Raw genomic sequence first — 20,593 nt, forward strand, 5'->3', positions numbered from 1 at the left:
ACCAGGGTTGGCAAGGTTTAGGACAGAATGGATTAATCCACGGTTTAAACCCTGGTTTAAACAGTCCTGTCCAAAACCCCTTTGTTCAAAACTGTCTTAAACCCTTTTACTCAAATTATGTCACAATTTTATCTGAACAATATTTAAGAGGTAAAATAAACATAGAACTAATAACATATTGATAATTAAATCTACTACTGAATATTTGTTTTTAAAAGTATAATGTTTTATTAATATTGTTTGACTCTTCAATTTAAACACTAAACAAAGGAAGATTAATTAGTAATCAAGTTCAATTGGTCCTCTCATTCAATAGTACATAACTGAAGTTTGACCTTGCCATACAGGTTAAGTTATTAGGGACTAAGTGCTTGGTTAGTCATTAACATGTTTATTTCCCTATAGTACTATTAAAAAATACTGCTATTTCATTCATGTTCAATTCTTTTAGCATAGTCATCACCAGTGTCAGTAACTGAAACTGATGTTATGCCCTTCAAAACTGTTAATACATTTTTCAGTTATTTTGTATTTTCAATTTAAACTAATATATTTATATTTAAAAACAATTTTTTTTAAAAATAGAATTATTTTTTATCATCCTGTGATGCAGAAATTATAAAAATTTTTTTAAAAAATATTGTGAAAAAAAAGGTTAATTTTTAAACAAATTTAGTATTTTTTAAAAAAAAATTATTTTTTTAATATTGCATTATTTATTCTTATGCAAAAATATTATTTATCAGTATTAAAAGCATATTTATATTTAAAGGATTAGGATGGTGTTTGATTCATAATTCGCAGACTCTAAAGAACTAAATTTTACCTATTTGAAGTAAAAATAAAATGTAAAAATCTGAACGCAAACGATAAAAAACTATTAATCCTTACTAAAAATTAATAGAATAAACAGATAAGTATTAAGGAGATTAATAATATTTATTCGTCATAATAATGAAGCTAACGATGATTATATTTAACATTCGAAAAAATACTGCATATCAAGCGGTAACTAAAACTAGCACAAAAGAGAAAATTATTTGCTACAGATTCCTACTTTCTAAACATTAAGATAATTGGGTGAGAAAAACGTAGGAAGGAAAAATTATGTATTCTCCTTTCACCTTTAAAAATTTACTCATAGGAGCTTTTCAAAAATTGTGTGAATGCAATTTTTTTTAAGATTTCAAATTTGAAGGCATTATAAATTGCATCTATCAGATATTACCAGATTTTCGGAATTGAAAAAGGAAACAATATCAGAATTTCGGAAAGCCCCTTCCATTCTCTTCAAATCAAATTAAACTTTTATTTTCACACATTAGCAAATAAAATAAAAAGCTTTAAAAATAAAAGTTATGGTGCAATTTAGTGTATGTTACACATGGCTAATACTAGGTTTGGTTTGTTCAATATTTTCTTTTCGCCATTGGTTGCCCTACACCCTACTTGTATTTTGTAATCTATTCACAGGAGAATGGTAAATAAGAATAAAAGGTTTTTTTTCTAAAGAGAGATAACGGCAAAAGTAGGGGTAGTGATTGAAATTTTGCTTTAAGTTTTTTTTTTGTGATTTTTTTGTAGGAACGATATTACTTTTGGGAAAATTACTGAGAAAATCAAAAACTTTAATGACCTTATCACAGAATTCAGGGCCCTGATTTTCTCTAAGAAAATTTAAGGACTTTCAAGTACATAATGAATGTTTCTTTGTTTCAAGTAAATAATGTCTCCCTGTTCATACTGCTTTCAAAGCATGAAAATCTTTTTTGAATCACCCATTAAGAAAATTTTGCATACAAAGAGAATTCATCATGTTAATATTTATGACAACTTTTGTCTTAGATTTTAATCATATTAGTAATCCCATAAAGGCAATTCTGAATTCCAAACATTTCCATAAAGTTTTAGAATAGGAAAATGTTTTGAAACTTACAGTTTACATTATCCTTTGCTCCTAAATTTTTTTTTTTAAAGTTACCTCTAATAAAATTCTTTATACTTTCATGCAACAATATTAATCCTATAAAAGCAATTCTGAATTCCAAACATTTCTGTAAAATTTTAGTATAGATACCAAGATGCTTTGAGCCGTACAGTTTATATTATGCTTTGTGCTTAACATTTCTAAATGTTATCTATTATAAAATTCTTGATACATTCTTGCATCAAGAATCATATTAGCCATCTTTTTCTTAGTTAAGATGTTTGCCTTTTCTTGGTTTGGAATAAATAACTATAATTATTAAAATTGGTTTCTTCAATTTACATAATTATACTAATATATCTGCCATTATCCACTTTTGATCACATCATAAAAGTAATGGGAGATGCCGCTTTTGTTGAATTGAAATATAACTAAATAGTTAATATAGTGTGATACACAGATATGAAATTCTGGCAAGCAGGTAATAATTTACAAGCATTTTTTAAACATCAATCTGCGATATAACTGTATTTTATAACATTTACTTTTATAGCTATTTTTAATAAATTTATGTTCTAACAGTATTAATTTACAAAAAAAAAAAATATAATATTTAATTGTTGTAAGAACTATAAGATTTTGTATCATATTGAACTAAAGATAATGTTAATATTAATTTTATAAAAGTCTATTAAATTTCCCTTTTTTTGAATTACTTAAAAAATACATAAAAAATCTGAAAACCAGAAAATAAAATCTATTAATTAAAAAAAATATGTCATGAAGAAAAGAAACTTACTTTTCATCATAGTTTAGTGATCTACGAGTACTTTCACAGTTTTCCAACCTACAATTTAAATAAAATAAATAGGAAACAGTGTAAAGTATTTTTTAAAAACATATTTAAATAGCAAAAGATTAAATTTCTTGGATAAGGTTTCTTAGACCTTGGTTCACAATAAATCAAAAATAGTTTTTAATATATATCATCAACAAAGTTTAACATTTTTATACTTTTCTAAATAATTGTAAATATGGTAATTTCAGTATACATAAGGAAAAAAATTTTTATCTTTGAAATGTTATCATTAGAGATGCCATCAGCAATTGCATCCTTTTTAATAAAAAAAAATTATCCACAAATTTTTTTTTTCTTCAGCTTTTTGTTTTATATCTATGCTTTTTTGACTATCAAGAATTAAGCTTTTGTTTTGAAATTTGAAAGAGAAAGCTGGAAATGATCAAATGCCCTTAATTTATGAACTCAAGCTTCTTAAAAGTAAATTTTATTTAAAAATCAATAAGTCAAAAAAAAAAATTTATTGACCTAATTTTCAATCATAAAAAATAATTGCATGATAAGGCTTAATTGTTTAAAAACAGTGCATAATTTAATTTTTAAGACATGATTAAATGACACAATTAAGCAAATTAAAAATTTCTTTTGGTCTTGGTAATTTTTAAAATTGATACATTATTAAATAATTACATCCACGGTATCTGATAAATTTCAGACTTTCAAATCCATGACTTTTTATGACTAATTCCAAGAATTTTTCTTGATTTAACGAAGTCACTATTTTCGGCGACAAAAGCACAGCAATAAATTTAAAAAGCATTACAATATTAAGTGAAATGATAGGTATATAACCAAATCTATAATACTCTGCATCTTCATATTTATAGAATTTTAATTCAAAAAACAGAGTAAAGAAAGAGTTGCAGCAACAAAATAGCTTTAAAAAGGGGGGAAAAAAATTATTTATTTTTTTTCTGCAGAATTATATTCTAAAGATACTTTTCTTGTTCATTGGAAAAGAAAGAGATACTCCTGAATTTTCTGTTCTCATTTCGGAATTTTAAAAAAAAATATCACCTAAGAATCGCTTGCTTCAGCTAAAATTTTAAATTGATAAAATAAAAAAAATAAAGAATAATAAAAATTCTGAAATCACAGAAGTTTAAAAGATAATTCGATCTAGGAATGTTTTTCTTTCATTTTTTGAAAGAACAAGATAAAAATATTTTATATTTTAATAAGATGACTGTGAATGGGGATTTTGTTAGAAATTCAGAAGACCATGAAATTGGGGGGGGGGGGGGGGNTTGGGGGGGGGGGGGAGGATTCAATCTCGAACATTAGATTTTTCAACCTAATTCAATTATTTTCTTTAAAAAAAATAGTTAAAACCATTACATTTCATGACAAATTTTGTTCAATACCCAAATTCATGGCTTTCCAGGTGCCTGGATACCCAGTACATCCAATAAAATCCTTGCTACTAACATCTATTATGTTTTTGATTTTCACTATTCCTCAAAAATAAAGTTTATATAGAAAAAGTTAAATTTTAGTTAATATTAGTTAAATAAAGTTAATATTACCTCATTATGCAACATTTTACAATAAACATATTTAAAACAGTTAACAAACACTGTTAACTCATTATGTATCCATTAAAAGGGCCCGTATTAAGGTTTTCAAATTATTAGCCAAATATCAAAAGTATTTTCCAATTTTTGAAAGTCTTTGCCACTTATACTTAATGAAGAATTTACAAATTTTTAAGATTAAACAGCTACTCAATAATCATAACTAAAATGCCTAAAAAATAGTAATATAAGACTTACTCATTATGAAGGCCTCTTGCAATTTCTATCGAAGCTTCAGTTGGATTCCATCTAAAAATACATTTTTATGTGTTCAATAGAAATAAAATTGGAATATATTATATTTCAATAACGCAGTCATGATTCTTTTTTAACCTTCAAATATTATTAGTAAGATCACATTAATTTATCATCAATGCACTTAGCTTTTCATATTTATTTCCCTTTACAACAGTTTTTAAGTGTTCCAATTTAGCACAATTTTAAAATTTTTAAGTTAATAAAATTCTTTTATCTTAGTGTATTTTTTAAAGTTAGAAATCAATTAGCATCAACCAAGCACTAAAGCATGATTTTTTTTTTTTAAAGTTAATATTTATAATGTAGGAATTAATAATGGGCAAGTTAAAGTTCTAGTAAAATTGACCTGGTTCATTTTCAGCTATACAAATCACTAGTGTTACTATGTCAATGGGAAAATAGAGTACCTACAGAGGAGAAAGCTCCATACAGATTAACCATCATATGATTATCATTCAGAAAATTAAGACAAAATAATCTCTCAATTTTTCAGAATTTAAAAATTAAAAAAAAAAAACAGCTGCAAAGAATAAACGAACATACTGATGAGAAAATAAACTTATATATTCAAAGATTAAAAAATAAATAATACCTATCTGGTTTTTTCACACGCCTTCCACTTCGAGTTCTATATTCTGGAAGATCACACGCAGCTAGTTGTTTATTCTTTTTCTGCCTTCTTTGACTCCTATGAACCAATAAATTATTTTAGAGCAACATAAATTATCAATATATATTGCTCTGAAAAAACAAGCTACTTTTCATAACATTACAAAAGCTTAAATTCTTTAATCAATTAATTAAAATCATTTACTTAATAACTAAAATTAGTTTGACTAATAAATTATTAATTCATTAGTCAAATATATAATAAATAAAAATTTTGAGAAGCGTATTTAAATAACATACTTTAATCAAAATAATTAATGATTTTTTTATTTTGTTACACTTATAGATAATGGGACTAAATAGATTTAATAATTTTACTCTACAAATATGATACTTACAAACTTTAACAACAGCTAATAGTATTTAAATTTATAAACTGGTAATTCACATTAAATTAAACAAGAGACAATTAAAAATTATTTATTGGAAGTGAATAGGCAATTGCAAAGCAAACAATTTTAAGTTCATTAAAATATCAAACTAACTATATTCATCAAATCAGATGAGATAAGACTTGTTAACTCCCATTTTTTGAAATAGTGAAAGACGTAATATTTCTAATAAAAGGTATCATTGGACTTTTTTTTCTTTCTCGGAAATAAAGTAAAGATTAAAATGCTAAATGCAATACTAAAAATGCAGATCTAAATATTGACTTCATATGAAAAAAACACTATTTTTTCAATTCTGGAATGTAACATTTAGCAAGAAGTATTGTATTTTTAATACTAAATAGTGACCAGGAACCAATTGCAAAATAACGTATTTTAACACACACAAGCATATTTTCTAAATATAATTTCTGGCAATTCATTTTAGCAATAAAACTATCTAGCAATTTATTTTAAAAGGAACTCAATCGTAAAATGAACATGCCAGCAATAAATTAAACAAAATTTTTGAGTAATTTTTTTTAAACAAATGAAGCTTAAAAGTCGAAATATTTAATATAAATAAATAGTATGAAAATATTTTATGACTATATAGATAATCTTAAATAAATATTTCAATATTAAAAGAACTTATTTTAGAAAAAACTGTTTTCATTCTCTTCAAAGCCATTAAACGGTAAATTTCAAATTAAAGTAATTAATACTTACATTGCATAATAGAGATGATATCTTACGCACAATAAAACCAAAACTTAAATTTATTTAAGTTATTTAAAGTAAGTAAAAAATGTAATTTACAAAATACAATTAATTACGCAGCTTGAATATTCGCTAATATGACTAAAACCACACCGAATGCGTCTGTCAGCGCGCAATGTTTGTGTTTTTGTATTTTCAAATACTATTGCCAGATAATAAAAGATAAAAATTAATCACGGTTGGCCTTTTTTTTTCTTTTTCAATTTTACAAAATCTTTAAAAAGGGAAGTATGATTTTCAGTTATTTGTATTGTTCATATACGAAAGTATTTCCTTAATAAATAAAAAAGTGCATTTTGGATTTAATAATTATTTTTAAAATGCCATATTTATTTAACTGCGACAATAATACCAAACATTTGAAAAACAAAACTACTTCCAAAACGGCGAAATTTTACCATCCTAAAGAATTTGTATAATTAAGGTAAGTATGATATGATAATAATATACTTAAATTAATCATCCCGAAAATGACAGTTGTATTTTATTGAAAATAAATTTTTGTGTTTAGGCTAAAAAAGAACCGTATACATTCAAGAACTATAAAAACTTTCGGCAGTATATATCGTATAAAAAACAGTTTAGTTTCAGAAACATTTTATTGTTATAATTTTTAATTCAAGTTGTATAATCGTTAAGTAATGAGAAGAAACATCCAAAGGCTGAAGCATGTGGAGGAAATTGATATTTTCCCTAAAGTGCCTGAAGATTACAAGAAAACTACTGCGACCGGTGGCACAGGTATTGTGAAAGATTTTTATTGTTACTTTTTATTTGATAGCATGCTTTTATTTGATAATATCTCTCTCTTGTTGGAGAATATTTCCATGTAGTAATCTCCGCCAAAATAATCGCCGAGGTTGGCGATTTATGAATAGTGACCCATGAGAGACCAAGAAATTACAAAAATTTCTCAGAAACAGACTAACTCGAAAGGTTTAACCCGTTGTCACCACAGAGCAACCCTATTCATGTTTATTTTTTTAATTTGTAAGTTTAAAATCCATTTGACGCCTTGGCGATGTAGATTTCGCTATATCACGATACAAAATTTTCACATATGTGTTTATTATTATCATTATTTTATATCTGAAAAAAGTAAAATAAATTTCATACTTATGGTATATATTTCACTAAATTCATAATATAGCTCATGACAGACACCATGTTTATGGGTCTGTCATGAGCTATATTGTGATGTTATGTTTTAAAGCTCAAAAATATGTAGGAATATTGGGTATTTTTTGGTTAATCAGTCTCATGTGTAAAGTCTCAAAAAATTGTAGTGCTCCGCTAACTTTTTATTTAGGATTTATTTTTTAACCACACAAAAATTAGGTAAGCTGAAAAAAAGTGGATATTTTATAGTTATCTGTCACTTCAACTTGCACATTTAAAAAAAAAAAGCAAAAAACGTATAGATGTTTGCCTGGAGTGGCTATGAGTTATACCTCTCGAGTTGGTGCCTTTCTGTGATGTTATTTTTTTTTTTTAGTTTCTCGCGGGCTTCTGCCAGGAAGTTGCTTAGACTTGGCGATTATTCTACTTCAGATCACGATACGGAAATCTCCCCCGAAATTTTTTTTAAAAAAAAATAGATTAATTTCCTCGTTTATCTTAATTTTATATTATTTATTGTTCACTAATTTCACACTTTGTGCGTTATTAAAAGTTAAAGTGAAATATATTTCAGAATTCTATTTTTGCAATTGTACTTCTAAAATCTATTTAAGTTATTTGGTATTTTTCATTGCTTTAATTTTCTATAAATATCTCACAAAATTGGGACAGTTTAACCACTCCCTCACAAAAACACATGTCCCCCCTCCCCCCCGCATAATCAGTATTTTATGATAACTTTGCATACTTTTGGATGTAAAGATTCTGACACTCTTAGTTATGGGTATAACTTCATATTTGTGTAAAGTTGAAATGTGAACCAAGCACCATAATATAAATGTAAATAAAATATTCACGTCAAATTTTCTATCTTCTTAATTTCCTTTTTATTAATTCTTTTCTTTTGATTACAGTAACTATAATTAGCTTCATAACGATTTTCATACTTGTATGTTCAGAAATTGTATACTACAGTTCAAGTCAATTGAAATTTCAATATGGTGTAGATCATGATATAGATAGGTAGGTATCACATAATTTACAATTTTATTGATATTTGAATTACTGAAGTTTACTTTTAGTTTATAAATATTTATTAGTTCCTTTTTTTTGTTGTAGTAAATTGCAGATAAATGTGGATTTAACAGTAGCCATGCCATGTTCCAGTGAGTTAGATTCTGTTTTCATATATATTTTTTTTTAACTGTCGATTTAAAAGCTCAAAATTTAAATCTGCTCATTTAATTTATCTCCTCAAACTCCTAATATTTTCTACTCATAAATATAACAGTGTATTATAATGTTACATTTAATTGGCTTTTATATTTGCTAATTAATAAAAATGTGTGATACATTCATAGTTATTTTGCCTCCTTAAGACCTCTTTACCTACATGTTGCAAATTTTAAAATTTTTGCATCTAAAGGTTGTATTTTGTTTATAATGACTAATATAGTAATTTAAAAATACAATGAGAATTTAAATTAGTATTAATATCATTTAGACAATGAATTCTAATATTAGGTTTTAGATTAAAATAGTATAAAAAATCTGCACCTATAATATGATTAGTTATATCACAAATATAAAATGGAAAATTAAACTTTCGTCTTAGACCGAAGTCTAAAGTTAACAATTTCTTACAGTATACTTTTATAATGGTATTGTTCGCAGCTTTAAAGGTCTGTATCGGAGAAAGGGTTTTTTCTTTTTTATTTGCTGGAATAATTGAGCAGTCACTTCAGGTATCCACTGGAAATTGTTTGTTAGATTGTCTATCTCTAACAAAAAGGCGACAATTTGTTGGAAGCAGGATGTTAGTCGCACTCACTCCTGCCTTTCTTGGTTTTTCTGGTAGATGCAGGGTTTGACACACTTTCGAGCATCTGATTTCAATTTTCGATGATAGAAACGCATTTTGGAGTTTCGATGTGGAGATGAGGATTGGCTTTGGCGATTACGAAACTGTGCATAGTTCCAGTTGCGAGACCTATTGTGTGTCCGCAATGCTGCTACTTCTTTTCGTAGTGCTTTAACTTCTTCTAAAAGCTCAAAGGTGCATTGTTGGTTTGAAGAAACTTTGCTAACTTCACTTGAAGTTGACATTTCCATTACTTTATCAGCAATTTCAAGCGGCTCTTGTTGAATTCAGTGAAGGGATTGCGGCCAATATCGACTGAACATGCTGTGGTAGCTGATTTAGAAATAGTTCCAAAAGTAGGGAATCTGAGATTTCGTGGGATTCAGCTCTTCTCTGCATAGTGTGCAAGAGTTCGCTAAGCTTTCTATCTCCTAGTTGCTCTCCGGAGAGTAAACGTCGAATTTCATGGGACTTTGTTTCCCCACAGCGTGCAATAATTTCTTAATAATATAAGGTGGGCGAGGCAGTAGTTAAACTTTGTTTTGCTCTGTGTAATCGGCTTCGGTGTCGCAGTCTGGAAAGTTGCTTCGACCGTATGGAACCACAGGTGTGGATCAGAAATATTGAAGATGGGAATTTTTACTGCAGACGATTTCGCCATAGTTGCAGTTTCCTATTAATCCAAGAATAATACAAGAAGCAAAAGCAGGAAAAAATAAAAGTTGTTTGTATCGTCAGATGTCTGGGTCACCATTGAAGTAAGCGAAGATAGCTCCTTTGTAATACTAATTTTTTATTGAACATATTTACATTATATAAGTTGGTTTGAATTACAAGAAACATCATCACAGCAGGTGATGGGAGCATGCTGCTATTTATACAATTCTAAGAATATGATGACGTCAGAACTCTTAATTCAGTTCACTTCAAAAATAAGTAAAAACACAATTGATTAAAGACAGGCAGATAATAAAATGAAATAAACTTGATTTTACGATGAGCGGCGAACCCCTCACCACAGTTATTTTGCCTCCTTAAGACCTCTTTACCTACATGTTGCAAATTTTCAAATTTTAGCATCTAAAGGTTGTATTTTTCTTATAATGACCATCTTAACAATTAAAATAAAAATATTAAAAAAAGTGAAATAAAATTTTTTTTAAATGTTATTTACTAGAGCCTAGCTGGCTCAAGGGATAGAGCGTTCGCCATCCAATGAAGTAAACCAGGTCCGAATCCTATCGATGGCTGGTTGATACGAATTCTGCATCCGGTTTACACCAACCACAGTGCTGACGTAAAATGTGGCTTGACAGTGCTGACGTAATGTGGTTGACGATCAGGGGTTAGAGCAGTGATGACAACTGCTCCGGACAAGCCAAAATAATAATAAAAAATATTAAAAAAACGGTAAATAACTACAAAGTAAATTTTGCAATTATTTGACTATTTTTGCTTGCTTTTTAAAAGGTATAACATGACATAAGTACTATAAAGTGATGAATTATGTAAGCCTACGAATTATTTAGAAATANTATAAGCCTACCAATTATTTAGAAATAGTGGTGGATAAAAATCTACTGAATTATTAAACCAAGAATCTCAATTGATAAACTACCACTTTAAAATATATATTTGTTGTCCGGAGCAAGTTGGCATCTCTGTTAAAGTCCCCTTGCCGTCAGGCTAACTGTGGGAGGCTTTCATGGTTTTCCTCTCCATGCAACTCAAATGCAGGTTAGTTCCATTAAAAAGTTCTCCATGAAGGCAAATTTCTCCCAATACTTGATCCATGAGTTCCCTTGTCTTCTGGAATGAATTCAAAATTACAAGGCTATGACATTAAACATTAGTAGTCGTAAACTCAAAAATTGGGTTGGCTGTTCAACGACGGTTATGACATATGCAAAAAATGCTATCTACTAAATCAGTATGTTTTTTGTATAACACTTTCATAAAATACAAATGAACTTTATCAACTATGAATTCAATCCTACTTTTTGTGATTAAGTTTTCAAGGCATTTTGTGGAGGCAAGTAGGCTTGAAAATTCCTTCTAATGCTATTTCTTACTGTTGTGCACGAAAAAAAACTGGCTTGTCGAATTGTAATTCAGCCATGTTGAAATTCAAAAAAATACAGTTTATATTTAGGAGTGTTATTGTATTTATGCATTACATTTTAAGTAAATTTAGAATGCCATTTATTAATTTTAAAGTTTAACAACTCTTTTTAATCAATTTTATGAATTAGCCATAGGTGCAGATATCTTAGATGTAACTAATCAAAATGCTGATTCATTTGGAGAGCTTGAAGAAGAGCCAACTGTCTTTGAATTACCAATGATGCAAAGAGCACAGTTTGATACACTTCAAAAAATTAACTTATACATTAGAGAAGAATATCATGCGATTCAAGATCTTATTTGGAAAAATGGATACACAAATATATTAAAGCATGTGCCTACTGGGTAAATTTCACTTTAAAAATTAGATCTCTTTTTTTGTTATCATGTTGTTACTGTTATTTTTAATTTGTTTAATTAGGTTATAGTTAATTATTCTATGAATTAAAATGAAATATAGGGTCGCCATTCCACAGGGAGAACAAAGTAGACCTAAAAAATTCAAAGAATACAAAAATTGTCTAAAATAGCTGGGAATATTGAATTTTTCATTCCAAACTGGGAAAATGCAAGGAATTTTGTTTCTTATTTTCGTCTTTAAAAAAATTCCAACCTCTCAAAGCTTAACTGTAAGCTATGGGATATTTTAGAATGATAGTTCAGCTATGTTCAATGTTATTAATGTCAAATATTTGTTATTCTCAAGAAACAGAGTCCCAGACCCTTATCTTGAAATAAATTCTTATAGATTTGAAACAGTGAGGAGTTTTACTTACTTAGGATCAATTATTACCATTGACAACAGAATTACTCCTGAAATAAAAAACTGACTCTATCTGGCGAATAGGGCTGTCTATGGGCTGAGAAGATTTATTAAATCTAGGTTTCTTTCTAGCAAAACAAAGTTCTTAATCTACAAAACTCTTGTCCAGCCAGTCTTGACAAACGCTTCTGAAGCTAGGACAATGACAAAACTAGAGGAAAATTGCATCACAATATTTAAGAGAAAGATTTCGCATAGTATACTTGGTGGTGTAAATGAAAACAATAACTGGAGAAGGAGATTTAACTTTGAACTGTAAAAGATTTATAAACAACCCGATATTATTAAATACATAAAAATAAATAGAATGAATTGGATCGCCCATATGATTCAAATGAGTGACGACAACACAATAAAAAAGATACTGCTTTGTAGACCCACTGGAACAAGAAAGCGGGGAAGGGCGCAGTTGAGATGGGCTGACTCAGCCTATCTGATTTTTTCGCAGTTGATGAAGAGAATTGGAGATCAAAGATAAATCAGTAGTCCAAGTCGTCATGGAGAAATCTTCAGAGGAAGGCATTGGCTCACATTGGGCTGTCTGGTCAACTATGATGATGATGATGAGTTCAGCTATGTTATACTATTTCTTTTGCTATAACAATATTTGTTTTAAGTATGTTGTATTGTTTCTATTTGATAAGTATGTTATCTCTAAGTTTTTCAATCAATTAAAACTAGTATAGTTATCCTAATATAGCTCACACATGAGTACAGTGATTGTGTGTTTCCTCTAAATTATTGTGTATAATATGTACAGGGAAAACACAGGAAATTTTTTCTCCAGATTTCAGTGGCAACCTTGTAATAATAATAGCAAAAATTTTGTATACTTGAGACACGAAAATCTTAATTTTCTGCATTGCAATTTAAAAACAGTGTTGCACCTTAATAAAAAACAAAAGTTCTGCGTAACTGGTATAAAATGCCAAAGAGACAGAGAAAAAAAACGTTCTTAACTCTTGGTTTATGATCTCCTTCTTCAATTCATTAACAATGAAAATCTGTTTTTTATTACAGCATAATTAAAAATATAGGTCATTAGAGTGGCTTTTATCTTAAATAATAACAGCAAAGTAAAAAAAAAAAAAAAAAACTCTTGTTGGNAAAAAACTCTTCAATAGTATTCCATAAAAACAATAAATTGAAGACTGAACAATAGCTATAAATTGTTTAAAAGAAGTGAAATTGATTAGTGAAAGAGAAATAAATTATTGCTCTCTCTGCATTAAATACAATCTATTTAATATTCAAATGTCATATCAATGTTTTATTTTTGTTCTAGGTATCAGGAAAAAATATTAAAAACAAATAAACAACTCAATAATAGCTATAAATTACATTTAAAAAAATTTATAAATTACAATGTGAAAAATGAAAAATTATGAGAAAGATACATTAAAGACTGAGCAATAGCTATAAATTATTTTAAAAAAATAAAATAATAAAACTGAAATTGATTAGTGGAAGAAGAAATAATTGTGCTCTCTACATTAAAATTAATCTATTAAATATTCAAATGTCATGTTAATGTTTGTAAATGTCATGTATTTGTTCTAGGTATCAGAAATAAAAAATAAATAAAAGATGCAATAAGGTCTATAAATTACATTAAAAAAATTTCAAAGCAGGAGAATGAAGAAAAAAAATATTGTTCTCCCCACATTAATTATTAACTATTTATAAGTACTTTTATAAACAAGGCATAAATTATTGTACAGTAATGAGTTTAATTTAAGGAAAATTTTAATTGGTAATAATCAAAATACTATAAAATACAATATTATTAATTTACCATTGTCTATGCTCTTTTCTTCTATTCTTCCTCTTCCTTATTCTAAATAATTACTTGCTTTCTTGAGTGGTCATCTTAGTGCTTTAACCACTATGCCCTCATGGCTATAAATATCATGTTAAACAGTCTAAATAGAATTCAGTTGCTTTATTTCCTATCACCATTGTTTGTTTTTTAATGACAAAACCTAATGAGTTTTATCTTCTAGATTTTAGAGCATTGTTTTTCCAAAAAAATAATCTTTTTAAAGCGATAGACTATTAATGTCCAAAATGTCATGTTTTCATGTGTCTAATTCAAATGAAAAGTCGTAGTAGTAGTTTATTTATGATGCATTAAAGCTGCTGGATGTACAATTGTCAACAGTTTGAGAAGTATCCCTAAGGATGATCTAAAGACATGTCGTCAAAACTTTGATCCTCTGAGAGTGGGAGTTGCTCCCCTGCTTATGTAGCCCAATCACCTGCAAGCAAAGTCGTGTAGCTTACAGTTTAACAAGGAATAAAACTGTGCACTCTTGGTTTCTACACGGGCTGATCAAAGTGGTCACCCGTTCGCTCTCTGACCGCAGCCAGTGATGCTTGACTTTGATGCATGGGGGTCATGGGCATGGTGTATATGTCCCCTCAATAATTAAATTCTCTGAAAGTCACTATCAATATTTCAGAAAAACAGAGAAAATTTTCATCAATCATTATCAAATTTAATTCCTTAAAAACAAGAAAGAAATTATTTATAGAGATGTTAAGCTGATTTAATAATTTTTATATGAGTGAAATTTAGAAACTAGTGTGACTGTGTATTTTAAACTGTGTATCAAGCGCTCTGCTGCTCTACTTGGAATATTTTTCCAATCAATCTACTTCAAGATGATTCAAATGAAAAAAAATTAGCTTTATGCTGTTTATAAAAAGTTAAAACAATGTGAAATAAGTTCTGTTTTATGTAATATTTGTGTTTTTCCAACTTTATTTATCATATCTAATTGTTTACTATTTTTAAGTGATGCAAAAGCAAAAGGTACTCCCGATGCGTGCCGTCTCAAGGGTTCATTGGTTGTTAATAAAGTAGCTGGAAATTTTCATATAACTGCTGGAAAGTGAGTTTTTTTTTCCTTCCATATCTTTGTAATTGTGGTTTTGTTAAACATTTAACTTATCCAACCAAATTTACCTGTGTTTTTTATTTATATGTAATATTTTTATGAATTACAGGCATATACCTCACCCTGCTGGTCATGCCCATATCTCAGCATTTCTAAAAGAATCAGGTACATATAAACATTGTCTTTATTTGCACTTAAAAGTAGTTAAATCTCATGAACATCAAATCTAGTCCTTAAAAACTCTAATTGTTCAAATGTCTGTAGTGCTTCATTTTATATTTCATAGTTCTTACATTTTTATTTTGAAAATTAAGGGCTCTTAAAAGTACTTAATTTTAGTTCTAAGTCCATAAGAGTCCTTAACCTTTTTACGGTTTTTGCCTTTCATTCTGGTCAACTTTTTGTACCGGCTATAAGCAAAAATTTATTTTCCACTATCGCAAGTAGATTCAATTAGTAGATTCATAGCACTTTAGTGTTTGTAAAATATGTGGGACAAAAAGCAATCTGCAATGCGGCCTTGCATTAAAAATAAAGCATTCTGTGAGAAGAGAATGTGCATTTAAGGTAAGCTATTTTAGTGCTGCACAGATATTAAATCTTTCAAAATTGCTTTTTTTTTTAATTGGAAGACTATTTGTTAATTGGGAATACCGTAAGGAACTGTGCGCTACATGTCACAAATAACTCTTTTCTAGCGTAGACTGCTCATTTTGACATGAAATTCTGCTGGATTCAATAATTTTAAAAATGGCTTACAGATATGCTATATGCATAAAGAGCTATGGAAATCTGGACATTTGTAAGTATGTTTAAAAAAATGACTCTAGAGCACTGCCGAAGGTAACCTGCAAGTCTAATTGCATTATTGCTCAATCAGCTAAAAATAAATTAAGCACTGGAAAGCTTAACTTCTTTCTCGCTACTACAACAAATTTTAGTACTCCATAAATAAGACGAAGAGAGCTCCCCAGAGCTATTTTTACTGGTAATTTATTCCTGTTGGTAAAAAGCATGTTGAAAAGTTTTAAAATTATGAAAAATAGCTTAAAAACAGAGATACTATATCCTATTCTTTAAAGTTTCAATTTTGCAGTTGTAGTATATTTTAACTATGTCAATAAGTTGTTCTTCAGCCTTATTTTCAATAAAATGTTTAAGAAAGAAAGAGCCCAAAAAAAAAAAAGATTAATGGAACAAAAATGTTAAACCTAAAAAGTGACTATTTTAAATGGTTCATTTTAAGGTTGTTACGAACATTGACAGAAAAGTGCTTAATTTTTTCGTTTATAGAAATGCCTCCTGCTTTGACTCAAAAGAAAATAGTATTTCATTATCTGAGATGTCTCATATCTAGACCATGAGAAAAAATATTTTCTAAGAGACGTGAATTAAATAAATGTGCACGATATTTTACAATTTCTCATGAATTGAAAATCTACGTTTCCACATGTTTTCTATTTATATTTTGATATAATTCGATTTCATGCTCTTTAGAAAAGCCTCATGCTTTGACTCAAGGAAAATGGTTCATCCTGTGAAATATCTGATATCTAGATCATAAAAGAAAGTATTCTCTGAGAAATATGAATTAAATAAATGTGCATAAATTAATAAATGAATTAAATAAATGCCCAAGGTTGTCTTAAAAAATAATTCATTTTATTAATGATAAATGCTGACGTAATCTACATGTTCCTTGCAGAGTACTAAGCAATATAAAGTGTTTGTTTTTCAAAATTAGCCTATCAATTATTTAAATAAATTGAAAAAAAAATTATATGCATCAATTGATAATTCTAATCAACAACTAATTGATATACCAGTTGGATTTATTATGTATTGTATTATTAGGCATTCTTCCTTCATTGTATCATGAGACATTTCCATTCTTTTAAAAGTTGTAAACCTGCAATGTGTAAAATTTAGAATTATTCTATGATGTTACAGATCAATACAGAAGTTTTTGCATCTGGCAATTTGAGTATAATCATGTTTTTTTTTTAATATAATTTATTCCACTTTGAATTGTTGATTTAAAAAAAATGGAAGCACTAAGGAGAAATTGTTCAATAAGTTTTGTTAAATATGTTCCATACCTGAACTATTGGAATTTTCCCTTTCAGCAAGTAGTTCAAACTATATCATATTGAGTGATTTAGAAAATACACTGTAGGAATTATCAAATGTAAAAGTTAAATTTTTTTTTTAATTGTTATGCTAGGAAGACACATTATACAATATTTTCATAGTGTTGTATTTAAGAATTTCTTTTTGAGCATTAATGGATGAATTAATAATTTTTTAGGCTTTATGATTGAGTACATTGTTGTTCTTATAATTAAAATATAGTAAAATAATAGTTTCAAACTAACTAATAGTTCATTTTTATAATTCGTATTGATATATTTAGACTAATAATTGGATTACTTTTTGAAAGCTAGTTCTGATTCACATTGAAAATTGTATCAACTGCTTAATAAAATTAATTCTTAGTAGCTTGTATGGTTAATGTATAGTTATTTAAAATAATAAAAACTAGGAAGTACATATTGATATTAAAAGAAAATTCCTAATGTCTAGCACTGAACTATTATATTCTCCACCATCGGAGTTGCTTGAAGTGTTGCTCTTTCAACATTTTCTATTGGCACTTAAGAATATAAAAAGTAAAACTTATGCATAAAGTGTTCCATAATGGCTGCCTTTAGGATATATTTTTGTAATCCTTATGAAATAAAAAAAAAGCAAGTGCTATTAATGAATCATCAAGTGAAAAATGGGAGCAAACACATCAAAACTATTTAAATTGCATGATGATACTTGAAAGTGTTAGTTGCCAAATTAATTTTAAACCTATACTGAAATATTATTGTACTCTGATTATTTTATGTTATTATCATTTTTAAATTTAATATTTTTTTTCTTTTTAGACTACAATTTTTCTCATAGAATTGAACAATTTTCATTTGGAGAACCTAGTGTAGGAGTTTTTGAGCCTTTAGAAGGTGATGAAAAAATAGCATCGTCAAGTAAGTTTAGTTTCAATCTTTAAAAAAAAATGCGTGCTTATATTGTTTACATAAAAAATTTGTGTCTGTTTAAACCGAGGAAATTATAAAATACTTTTTGTCTAACATTAACTCCAAAACTAGTCATGATGTATATTCAAGAGATATCTTACTATTTTAGTAAGTCTACAAATTAAGGTATAGCTATGAAAAAGTACTGCTTAATACTTTTAAAATAAAATCTGTATTTTTTCTCTCTACATGATCAAACTTTTACTTGTTAGAGTAAACAACTAAATAAAGGAATACATAATAATGCTTCATATCCTTATTGTTAATCACTTAATTTNGATGAGAGGATAAAAACACATTTTTGATACAAAATTATTCCTAAAATTGAAATATATACTGTAAATATATATAATTAAAAAAAATTAACAAAATTATTATTCCATAATTAAATCATAATGCATTAATATATCTTTTTAGTGAGTGTACGTGTTAGTGTAAGATGAGTATAACTAATACCACCCACCATTTTTTGTGGGAAGTCAAGGGGAACTGGTTTGTGAGTGAAAAGGATCATAAGAATTTAAATTGCGTGGTTTTGTTTGCATTTTGAAATAATATTGAGAAATGAGGTGATTATCAAAATCTATCTAATAAAACATCAGATCTTAGCTTTCTTATGTCTCTCTTTAAATATAGAATAAAAGTGATATAATGTAAAATAATACCTACCAAAAGTTATTATGAAGAAGTAAAAAAAAAAATGCAATTTGTAAAAAGACATTTATTTAAGGATTCTAAATAAATGTTTTAATTATTACCCTTATATTAATTATTAATTTATTAAAAATAATTTTCTCATGTAATGTATCAAAATTATTATTTCTTATGATTGATTTAAATTTGTTTCAAGCATTTTGTTATAATATTTAATCAGCAATTTAGATCATTTAGATATGGTTTTTGCTGGTTTTTACCTGATTTTTGTCACTGTCCTGGCAAAAAAACCTTTTTGTCTGCCAAAACTCCATCCCTGGTTCTTATCAGTTAAGCAACGCCATAGTTAATGAGATTTTAAATTATTTATTATTTACAGCTAGTCAAAACATTAACTTTTGAAATTAATAACAGCAAAATAATCTCAAATTGAGTAGTGCTATTATGGATGGTAAACTGAATGTAAACAATAACAAGATTTTAAAAAGAAACTTAAAATTTCCCTTATATCCCTCTACTTATGATGTGTTTATGAGGCAAAGTTTAAATAATTTCGGTATTCTAAGGGGTTTTATTATCTTGTGTTTAAATTTATGTGTTATTTTACCAGCCATAAGAGTTTTCAGTATTTTATAAATTCTAAAAGGTCTTTTTCTAAATTAATTTAAGAAAATTAATATTGTGACATAAACAAATGATAAGGTTTTCTATTTTTTCAGGGTCAATTTTTTAAAAGAGTTACATTTGTCACTGACATCACTAATCATTTTAGTTATTTCATTCTTAAACTCTAGAAAATAAATCTAGTGATGTCAGGTTTAATAGGAAATGCAAATGGTTTTCAAAACAAATTGAAAGGTTTTAAACGTTCTCCAAACCAGAATAATTTGGGCCCATTTTTCCAAGTTATCTGAAATAATTTGAAAAATTTAGATAATGAGATTCTTATTTTACGATTAACATCCAAGAACTCACAGAAGAATTTACCACTAGATTAAGATGAACTTTTAAAAAATAGCATAGTGCTATCAATTAATTATTATTGTTTTTTTTATTTATTAAATAGCATTGAGGATTAGCCAAACTTGTTATGAACCTAAACTGTGTGAACTTTAAGCAGATGTATTTTTAAGAACGAGGGAGAAGAAGGCAGCTGATTTTTTCAAACTGTTAGCAAATAAAAAAAATTAAAAAAGGCTTCACAATCTGTGAGTTTTCTGTCATAAATTCACATCAATATTTGATAGTACAGTACAGAACCCGTTATCCGGAAATCGGAAAACCAAAAAACCGGAACAAAATTCGATTAGTTTTCCCGCCATTTTAAAAAAAAAAAAATTTTTCCTCATAAGATTTTAAGATTTTTTTTTCTATTTTGAAAGATGTTTACCTTACCATCATTTTGGAAATAATCATTAGTGTATTACTTCATCGTTTTTTCTTCTTTTTCAGATTATTTCCAAATTATTTTTTTAGTTGGGTTTAACAATAAAAAAAACCTTTTTGTAGCGATTCAGAAAACCGGAAAAATCAGTTATCCGGAATAGCGATGGTCCCGATCGTTCCGGATAATCGGTTCCCTACTGTATTT

General features: G+C 27.7%; 2 protein-coding genes and 1 pseudogene across 5 annotated transcripts in view; 1 reads left to right on the forward strand and 2 right to left on the reverse strand.

Annotated features, from left to right (window-relative positions):
• LOC107439655 (serine-rich adhesin for platelets) overlaps positions 1-6,573 on the reverse strand; it is a 21,529-nt gene extending 14,956 nt beyond the window's left edge. For both annotated transcript variants that reach the window (XM_071184217.1, XM_016052325.3), the window contains exons 1-4: positions 6,388-6,573; positions 5,211-5,306; positions 4,559-4,609; positions 2,727-2,774 (exon numbers count right to left, since the gene is read on the reverse strand). In XM_071184217.1, coding sequence (XP_071040318.1) covers positions 2,727-2,774; positions 4,559-4,609; positions 5,211-5,306; positions 6,388-6,389 — 197 coding nt within the window. In that variant the 5' untranslated portion in view covers positions 6,390-6,573. The remainder of the gene's footprint in view (positions 1-2,726; positions 2,775-4,558; positions 4,610-5,210; positions 5,307-6,387) is intronic.
• A 79-nt stretch (positions 6,574-6,652) lies between these two features.
• Positions 6,653-20,593, forward strand: part of LOC107439654 (endoplasmic reticulum-Golgi intermediate compartment protein 2) — a 17,753-nt gene continuing 3,812 nt past the window's right edge. The window contains exons 1-8 of one of the 3 annotated variants that reach the window (XM_043040980.2): positions 6,653-6,862; positions 6,950-7,179; positions 8,472-8,580; positions 8,677-8,723; positions 11,671-11,887; positions 15,164-15,259; positions 15,375-15,430; positions 18,199-18,297. In XM_043040980.2, coding sequence (XP_042896914.1) covers positions 7,080-7,179; positions 8,472-8,580; positions 8,677-8,723; positions 11,671-11,887; positions 15,164-15,259; positions 15,375-15,430; positions 18,199-18,297 — 724 coding nt within the window. In that variant the 5' untranslated portion in view covers positions 6,653-6,862; positions 6,950-7,079. Of the gene's footprint in view, positions 7,180-7,307; positions 7,429-8,471; positions 8,581-8,676; positions 8,724-11,670; positions 11,888-15,163; positions 15,260-15,374; positions 15,431-18,198; positions 18,298-20,593 lie in introns of those variants that run through there. The other 2 variants (XM_043040979.2, XM_071184220.1) reach the window with 2 other exon arrangements.
• Positions 9,385-10,079, reverse strand: LOC139426272 (uncharacterized; annotated as a pseudogene).

The sequence above is a fragment of the Parasteatoda tepidariorum genome, chromosome 8, assembly GCF_043381705.1.
Source record: "Parasteatoda tepidariorum isolate YZ-2023 chromosome 8, CAS_Ptep_4.0, whole genome shotgun sequence".
Classification (NCBI taxonomy): domain Eukaryota; kingdom Metazoa; phylum Arthropoda; class Arachnida; order Araneae; family Theridiidae; genus Parasteatoda; species Parasteatoda tepidariorum.